The 9625-nt window shown below is 36.5% G+C and overlaps 1 protein-coding gene across 2 annotated transcripts; it reads left to right on the top strand.

Annotated features, from left to right (window-relative positions):
- The first annotated feature begins 5854 nt into the window (after positions 1–5854).
- Positions 5855–9332, top strand: LOC147515512 (serine carboxypeptidase-like 45). Of its 2 annotated transcripts, XM_086588039.1 has the most exons (11): positions 5855–5985; positions 6255–6533; positions 6657–6758; positions 6857–6949; positions 7197–7289; positions 7362–7441; positions 7563–7844; positions 7986–8110; positions 8631–8723; positions 8802–8919; positions 9064–9332. In XM_086588039.1, exons 1-11 carry the CDS (start codon positions 5970–5972, stop codon positions 9211–9213), a joined length of 1431 nt encoding a protein of 476 aa, XP_086444165.1. In that variant the 5' UTR covers positions 5855–5969; the 3' UTR covers positions 9214–9332. The 2 variants fall into 2 exon arrangements, with proteins under 2 accessions (XP_086444165.1, XP_086444162.1); XM_086588036.1 differs by having other exon boundaries at positions 5937–6533.
- Positions 9333–9625: the final 293 nt, after the last annotated feature.

The raw sequence follows: 9625 nt of genomic DNA, 5'->3' as shown, positions 1-9625 counted from the left end.
AATCTCTGTCAATTGGCAACTAGTGCTCGACATTTTCACTGCATCTACCATGCAAGATACTACATTATGAAAATTGACAACTTGGAAAGCTCAGGGAGTTAGGATCCTTCACATTTTACTACCTTGAGATGAGAAAAGCGTGAAATTACTTTCAGCATCCGTAAAGTTGCTCCAAATAAATGAAGAATAATACAACGAGAAACGCAAAGTCAAAGACTGCGTTGCCTTAAGAATTTACACCAGCAAGAGAGTAACCTCTAGCGTAAAGGAGGGAACTTGGTCCTTCGGTCTGTGATTGAATTGGTGCTTCATACATCGTGACACCAATTTGAAGAAGAAATACGTCACTGCCCAACTATACATTGCCACTGCTCATCTGCTCTCAAAGGAACACGGAATTCTGAACACCAACTTATGTTCAGAAACATTAATATCTAGCTATCATATCCTATACTTTGAATGCCTGGTGAGTGGTGAGTGGTGATTGGTAGAATGTAATCAAATGGTCATTACATGAATCAATAATTTGTCTTAATTACACTATTGGTTTTATATACTGACAATATTGCAATGCACCCGAAAGAAAATGTTCATCAGTGAGACAACGACGACACCTGCCATCCTGATGATCTAGAAAAAACTCCGAAGTTTGATCGATCATGCCCCCAAATAAAAAGGCATGATATATTCATTCAAAATTTCAAACCGACTAAAAAGGGTTTGTCAAAGTTCGTGGGGGAGTAGGTACTAGGAAGTATGAGGTGGGGGCCCAATGGAAGGAAATTGTGCAGCGGGGACTTAACATTTCCGGGATCCATGGCTTCACATCAAGCTGTAAATTTTATAAGGTCTAGTCCAAGATCCTGAACCATGACCATAAAGTTATGTGCATCGTTTCATGTTTTCCTCGCATTCATAATGATGATGTATATGGGCACCCATGAGGCCATGTAGGGACCCAAAATAATTTTCTACCATATGTCCATATCTTAATATTATATACATGGTATACTTTTTATGACCTATAGTTTTTGCACCTTTTTGTTACATTTTACCTTTCTTTCTCCTCTTTTGATGTCTATTTTCCGATAAACATAAGAAAAAAAAAAGTTGAAAAGCTCATTGACTTTCTTTACCTTCCATTCTTTGGAAGCAAAAACGTTTTTCAAAGTTCTACCTCGGAAACATTTGAAAAGGTATCTGTTCAGATTCCTTTTTCTACCAAAGCAAGTTTTTTTTTATTGTTTGAAAACTAAGTTTCATTATTTACTTATAAGTTTATATTTACAAAAAGCAAGTGGTAGCGCTACCATTTTATCTTAAAATTTCAATATGATCGTGTGGTGAAAACTAATCGAATTGGGTGGCCAGCTACTATACGCATGTACAAGCTTACAAGTCGTAAGCAAATTTTCACAAATAGAGGTTGGCGATTGTGTTCTGATACGCATTGGTCTTAACACTATAACCACCGAACTATCTTTCAAGATATATTGGATACTTAGTCTGAAGTCTGAACCATTATTACAACTTATTTGTTGGCAGTGTTTCCACTATGGACCATGCTAAAAACTTAGCAGTAAACAATATTTGGGAATGCATCATGAAACCTCGCAAAAACTATTTGTGGCTCAGGTTTGCAATGTACATACTGTAATTTTGACGAAACTAATATTTCTATACTCTAGAGAAAAAGAAAAAAAAATACACAAAGGGGTGTTGGGACTTGGGAGCCCAAAAACAAAAAATTAGGTCCTCAGATTAGAAGTTGGTCTAAGTTGAAAACTACGGTACAGATACAAAAACTACAATATAACACAAAACTTCATGATATCAATAATGGTCGATATATTATGATATGTGCCGAGATTAGGGTTCAGCATTTTGTGAGATAATCATACAGTGATACAGATCAAGTGATAGACATATATAGTTTGTTTTAAAGAAATAAATCTGCTGGACGTGGACTGAAGACAAGACAAAACAAAACAAACCAAAGGTTAAGGAACATTAGATGGGTCCATGTCCGAGGTGGGTACCCGAACCAGCGTTGTCCACAGTCCACAGTCCACTGTCCAGCTATTTCCTTTTCACCAGAGTCCTCAATCCACATTGTATGAACTCACGTGGTGCACATTTGGGTCTGCACTCGAGGAAGAGCATTGTTGGCAGTGTGCACGGTAGGAAAAGGATTACACTCTTATGACCTTGAGAACTCATATCTAAAGCTCATGTCAACATGCGCCCTTGATGTGGCCGGACTTCCTATCTTTGTGGCTTTATCCCAAGTTTATGTACTTGCAATAGTTGCATCTAAATAATTTACTGACATTTTGTGTGTTAAAACAGTAAGAAGGACATATGTAGGGGTGGTAATGGGTTGTGTTGGGTCGAGGATTCGTGTCGTGTCATATTCGGGTCACATGTTAAAAGAGCAAACTCAAACCCGACCCAATTATTAATCGTGTCGAATTTGTCAAACCCAAATCTAATCTGTCTATATAACGGGTTATCCAACGGGTGACCCGCTAAGCTAGCGGGTCAATTTCAGACCAGTTTCGGATCACAGACAATTTGTATGCAAAATATTTACTATTTCACGATTTTATTTATCAAAAATATATATAAAAAAAAATATGAATTAGTTCTCAAAAACCATCCATAATTTAATTACATATTAATGAAAAATTGAATAATGAAACATATCTTTATCGAATGAATCAATATGACAGCTAATTCTTCTCTTTTTAGTCATTTATTTTAGGTAATTGAGATTTTAGATCAGTTTTAGATCAGATTCACAGACAATCTGTATGCAAAATATTTAGTATTTCACAATTTTATTTGTCAAAAAAATATATTAAATATATATATATATTAATTCTCAAAAATCATCCATAATTCAATTACATATCAATGAAAATTGAATAACAAAATATACATTTATCGAATGAATCAATATGACAGCTAATCCTTATTATTTTAGTCGTTTATTTTAGATTATTGGGATAATTGAACTTATCTTAAAATATGTTATACAGGTCACATATTGATGATCCGACCTATTAGTCCTGAGAACTAATCGGGTTATTCGGGTTTAACATGTGACCCTAGTCCAACCCATTTATTTAATGGGTTTAGCGGGTCAACTCTTAAATGACCCAAAATCCTTTTTTCCTAACTCAAACCCACTAATTTTATATCGAATTTGTATTGGGTCGTGTACAAAACTGCCACCCATAAACACATGCACCTAAGTACCTACGTTTTCTTTAGGCAACCTTAGCTCGCAACACTAGGCGGGGACTGTAAACCCGAAATGTTGGAACCGGCCCATACACCGGATGCTGGACACCACGCCTGTCTAATCAAACCAGCAATTCCGCGCACCTCATGTGGGTGTCAGTATACTCCACGGCAACTGTGATGCGATTATCATGCATATTGCTATATGTTTAATAGTAAAAGCAGCCCAAAACATTTTTAGTGCTTCGCAATTCTGAGCAAAGAGCCACTCAACTTTGTGGCTCGACTAGTCGATTAACAGGCTTGTTCTAATAGTTTAATTTGCAAATGACTCCACATCTATAATCTCTCGACCTTAGTGGCTTATACTCTTGTAATACTCTCTGCTCAATCTTGAAATGCTCCCTAACATATTGAACTCCAAGTTTCCAATGCCGCACATCAATGCAAAAAGAAGGAAATAAGTTTTAGAGTAGGGTCGCAAACTCCTTTATGGCTTTATGCTCTAGTATGGTCCTATATATAAATCTCACGCGCGACTTTTGGAAATAAAACTACCTTTTCTTGCGTGTCCACAGTCCACACCACACCACTCCACTATATACAGTCCATAGCTATTAATTTTTACCCAGCACATGGACTGAGGCCACTCCCCACCACGGCACCACAAACAACGTGCATATATTAAATTCACAATTTCACACACATCATCTTTCTCATAAGCACTAACTCTCATTCTTCTTGTGCCAAATATCTGTTCTTTTGGAGGCTATGACTACAATTAGCTATCGAAAAAGAGGCTAGATTGATAATATTAACGGTTACTTAGAACAAAACCTGCCGTGCATGCAAAAAAACATGCCAATGTCCAAAGAAACGAAAACAAATTTGAGTATCCCATTTGCAATGCAAGCCACTTTTATTCACCTCCACGTCAGTTCTATTTCCCCTTTTATCCACCGTTTTGGTGAAAAGCAAAGTAAGGCTGCCCAATATAAAGGTTAATATTAATCTCGGACAGGATGTTGGATTTCGTCTGATATTTTGCCCGAAACGAAATGAAACATCTCGTCTGGTATTTTATAACGAGACTGAATAAAACATCCCGTCTGGTAAATCTAATATAACAAACGCGAAACAACCCACTTTCATACAATTTAGGACTGGCGGTTTGATTCCGTCTAGAAAAAAAGAAATATTGCGAGACGGGATGTTAGATTCCGTCTTATGAGTTTTGTAATCCATACGGAATCCAACATCCTGTTCAAAATTCATAACTCAGCCACTATCTCGGTTGAAGATTTCATTCTCGTTTTGACTCACGAAAATAGTCAACTTGATATTCACCTTTGCATTAAGCAAAAAAATTTGACCATTTGGGGGTGAATAGTGTCACATCCCTGATATTCATCTGCATTGGGAATGCTCTTAATGTTCTTTGATACTCTACCACCGATGGCTCCTAAATATAAATATAATAACCTCTCCACCTTCATCCGCAATCCTAAATGTATAATAAAAAATTATCGATTTCAAGGCCCTCAACTACAGAATATCATTTGCCTAGCCAGAAGTCGAAGCTAAACTAGCGTATCTAGTATCTACCATATTAGTGAATGGGAGTTGGACTACCATACATAGGAAAAACTAATAACCTTTTCAAAATGCCTAGTTGCCTACTGTTATCGTAGGGCTTCCCTCACTTGTTGAGCAACACTCACCTTTACTGGGCTATACCACCAGGATCAGGACCACATCACTCTGGAGCTTTAGATGGTGCCATGGTGGCTTTGGACCCTTGGTACTACAGACTTTTCTTTTCAGGTCAATTCAAACAAAACAATGCCACATAACTGTATCATATCTTTTTTGTATTTTTATTTTTTGATAAATTATAACTATTACATATCAAACACAAAAGAAAACAGGAATATATTTGAGACCTACCAGTGAAATGATTATTAAAATTTGCTGGTTTCCACTTAGAATCTTCTTATGGCAATGTGATTGATTTGTAATTTTGTACTAAATTCAAGCGAAGCGGTAAGAAACCATTATGGCGCCTTTGTTCACTAAGAATTGACTTGTTGCCCATTTCATAGCTTTTGCGGTTTTGCCTTTTGTCACTCCAGTTAATTTCAGCAGTACTTTGTTTTTGGTGTGAAATTTTTAAAGTTGGCAAGGTTGAAAAAAGAGGAGTGCTTATCCGTTATTATATTGGTTTACGAAAGAATAACTCATGATTATTGTTTATAATATATATCATACTGTTGATGGTCCATCTGGCAAGAGATCACCTAAAAACGGAAAAAGAGGATATGGTCTTGTACTTGTTGATGATCATCAAGATTATGTAATCACTCCAGCCAGATTTTGGAAAATTAAAAAGAAGTTCGGGTTGGGTCTGACAGTAATCCCCAAGACCTGAGCTGCTCGTGAGTATGCCGGATGAGTGACGCCTCATTGTCTTTGAAAAAAAGAGAGAAATTGATTGCTTTTTTATTATATAGTTTTTGTTGACAAAATGACAAGTATAATTGCACTTTTGTGATTTGTCCATATTAATCCATTTTTCTGAAGAAAAGGAAACATTCTTGTGGAAAGTTACTTTCAATGCAAAAGTGATAAACTCTACAGGCTGTTTTTCTGGTCCATTATTAGTATAATAACACTGGTATTCCAACAAGAATACAAGGCAAAAGCAACACACAGGTCTGGTGTATATGTCAAGAAGTTCTGGTAATCAGGTTACACTGTTACAGGAATCCATTATCACTTATCATTTTCAAACCACCCTTCACATGCTGACTTAACACAAACAAGCTATATACCTTCCTCAAAATGAATGCCTCACACATCAGCTTCATTTCCTTCTTGAAATCTACATAGCATAGTATAGTAATAGTTAAATAAAATAATGAACAAAACATGACTGTTTGTTTATATAATGCCCCCCACTGAGCAGCATTGTAGCTGTTTTCTTATACTCTCAGAATTTTGTGTTCCAGCCATATCTGTCTTTTACGAAATGATGGCTTCTCTATCATGGAAAACCATGGCAATGACTGTGATAATGGTTGCGGTAAGCTTTTACATGAAAGTAGTACAGTCTTCACTTTCACTAAATGATAGGATTACTATGTTGCCTGGCCAACCCCAAGTCAGCTTCCAGCAGTTCTCAGGGTATGTTACTGTTGATGAGAAGAAACAAAGAGCTCTATTTTACTACTTTGTTGAAGCAGAGATGAATCCAGCTTCAAAGCCTCTTGTTCTTTGGTTGAATGGAGGTCTGCATTGTCTCAAATGACTTCATGATATGTTATTGTTGTTATTATTATATGAGCACTGAACAAAAGAAACCAAACACACTAATTTGATTCTCCTTTGCATTGTTAATTTGGTTTCCATAGGTCCTGGTTGTTCTTCTTTGGGAGTTGGAGCATTTTCTGAAAATGGGCCTTTTAGACCAAGTGGAGAGATTTTGGTGAGGAATGAGTATAGTTGGAACAGAGGTACCTTTGAGAAGATGTTGTTTTATGCTAAAAATAGGTGTTTGAAAAGATTGTCCAAAAGACACATTTTTCCAATTTTGTGCTCTAATCATTTGCAGAAGCAAACATGTTATACTTGGAGACACCAGTTGGAGTTGGCTTCTCTTTTTCCACGGATTCATCCAATATGGTTATTGGTGATAAGATGACAGGCATGTTTCATAATTATTTTAACTACTCTTTGATGAGACATATTTTTCCTTAAATTCTGTTAAAGATATTTAAACATGTTTGTTTAGCTCATATTTTCACTTTTGTAATACAAACCAAGATTCCATGGATTCTTGAAGTTTTTGAATATTCTCAATATACATTAGAGCTTAACCAAAATGTGGTAAACTTTAATTTAAAGCCATGGAATTAGATTCCTGAAACAGTGCTTCCTTTTCTGTTCTTAAGCCAGGGACAATCTAGTGTTTTTGAAGAACTGGTTCCTAAAGTTTCCACAATACAGGCAGAGGGACCTATACATAACAGGTGAAAGTTATGCAGGTAAGTTACAGTTCCCATTCTTTTCACTTCAGTCTTTATGAGAGAGATTATTCTAAACTCTTATTATACTAGGCCATTACGTACCTCAACTTGCTGAACTCATGATCCAATTCAACAAGAAGCAGAAGCTATTTAACCTAAAAGGCATTGCTGTAAGTAGCACAAAAATATGAAACTGAGAGAGTAAAGACTATGCGTTTCTTCTAGTGTTGAAGTTTTCAGGATTTTCAGAATTTTCTGTATTTCTTTTGATAAGTCTTTTTCTTGATGTAGCTGGGTAACCCAGTTCTCGAATTCGCCACGGACTTAAATTCAAGGGCCGAGTACTTCTGGTCTCATGGGTTGATATCTGATTCAACGTATAGAATTTTCACCTCAGCTTGTAACTATTCTCGATATGTGAGTGAGTATTACAGAAGCTCTGTTTCCCCTGTTTGTTCAAGAGTGATGAGTCAAGTTAGCCGAGAAACAAGTAGATTTGTCGACAAGTATGATGTTACTCTTGATGTCTGTATCTCTTCGGTGCTCTCGCAGTCAATGATCATTAGTCCACACGTAAGTTAATCCATAAGTACCTACTTCTCTAGTTCGATCTTTAATTCGGCAACTCTCAAGTAAACATTGTCTACCTACATTGTCTATGATATCCAGTTTATTCAAATGCCTTTTGCATGGATTCTTGTTTTGATAATGCAGCAAGCTACTGAAAGGATAGATGTTTGTGTGGAAGACGAAACAGTTAGCTATCTGAACCGGTTAGATGTGCAGAAGGCTCTCCATGCCCGTCTTGTCGGAGTCAACAAATGGGCTGTTTGTAGTAGGTATGTCTCCAGTTTCCTCACTCGACTCTACCAAGAGCAATGATAAAAAATAAAGTAAAATCTAGTAGAATATGATTATTTTGAGAGGATAGAAATTCCAAATTCCTATTGACAAGGAGATACTGTGTTACCAACAGTCATATCAATTTCGATGGGTTTTAACTTCCCTATAATTTCAATGTCAGCAACTGTTTCATGACCATAATGAAATGTGGAATTGCTTACAAGCACGAATGTTGGTACTTTGGCTATAGTGGTCTCTGCAGTCTGGCTTTGCAAGACCACTGCTTTGAAATGTGCCCCATGCTCACTAGACCTGTTAGGGAAGAATACACATGTAAGCTGCAGTATCATGGAAATATTAATGATATCTACTTCATAGGTCATAATACGCAATGCCCTATTAAAGTTCGGAACGTCCTTTCACTTCCTTTCATGGATGGAGGCATGATGCATTCCTATGATAATTCAGTTTCTTTCTTCGAGTTGTTGATCGGTTTCTTCTTGTATGTGTCCACAGTATTCTAGATTACCAACTACTAGATTTGGAAATACCTACGATTTCTATAGTCGGATCACTTGTTGGGGCTGGAGTACCAGTATTGGTTTACAGGTAAGATTCTTTGCGAGATTTAATCGGTGTGTATACTTGTTCTTCAAAGCTAATTCACAAATCAATTTTGAATTGCAGTGGAGATCAAGATTCAGTTATCCCATTGACTGGTAGTAGGAAATTGGTCCAAAGATTATCAAGAGAATTAGGGCTAAACATGACTGCGCCGTATAGAGTGTGGTTTGCAGGAACGCAGGTAAATTTTGTTCCTAACTAACTTCAATCTAATATATCTAGTGCTTGAGTATGTTTTTCCAATTTCCATTTTGTTGTGCTTAAACATCTTTTTGATATTGTTATTCCCTAGGATTAATGTGCTCTATGGATTTTGTTTTCTCAGGTTGGTGGATGGACTCAAGTGTATAGTAATATCCTCTCATTTGCTACTATAAGGGGAGCTTCACATGAAGCTCCATTCTCTCAACCAGAGAGATCACTTGTGTTGTTCAAGGCATTTTTGGAAGGCAGGCCTCTACCTGAAGCATTCTAATCTGCTGGTCTGTTCAAAAGAAATCTGATTTCAAGTGTAAGTATAGTTTGTCCGATTTATAATAACTACAGCGGTCATTAACCCAATGGAACTTTCAATTGAATTTCTTTTTGTAAAAACATGTTGAGAGGAAAGAATATCTTCGATTGGTTTTCAAAAAGAAAAAACGATTAACCATAATCCAGTGAAAATGCCTTGTCAACACTCAAGACCTTAAAGAAGAGAAACGACAACAGGAGAAGGAAATATATACTCGAACACCGTACCGCTCCAGAAAAGTAAATTTATATTGATGGTTCCTAGATGTTGTTCTTCCAAATTTAATTGGTTCAGTAGACTAATGAACTCCCTATAATTTCAATACACTAATGAAGAATGTGAAATATGTAATAAATGGATGCAGCCATACAGG

The sequence above is a fragment of the Coptis chinensis genome, chromosome 2 (assembly GCF_015680905.1).
Source record: "Coptis chinensis isolate HL-2020 chromosome 2, ASM1568090v1, whole genome shotgun sequence".
Lineage (NCBI taxonomy): Eukaryota > Viridiplantae > Streptophyta > Magnoliopsida > Ranunculales > Ranunculaceae > Coptis > Coptis chinensis.
The sequence above is the reverse complement of the archived record's forward strand: the minus strand, read 5'-3'. Positions and strand labels throughout refer to the sequence as shown.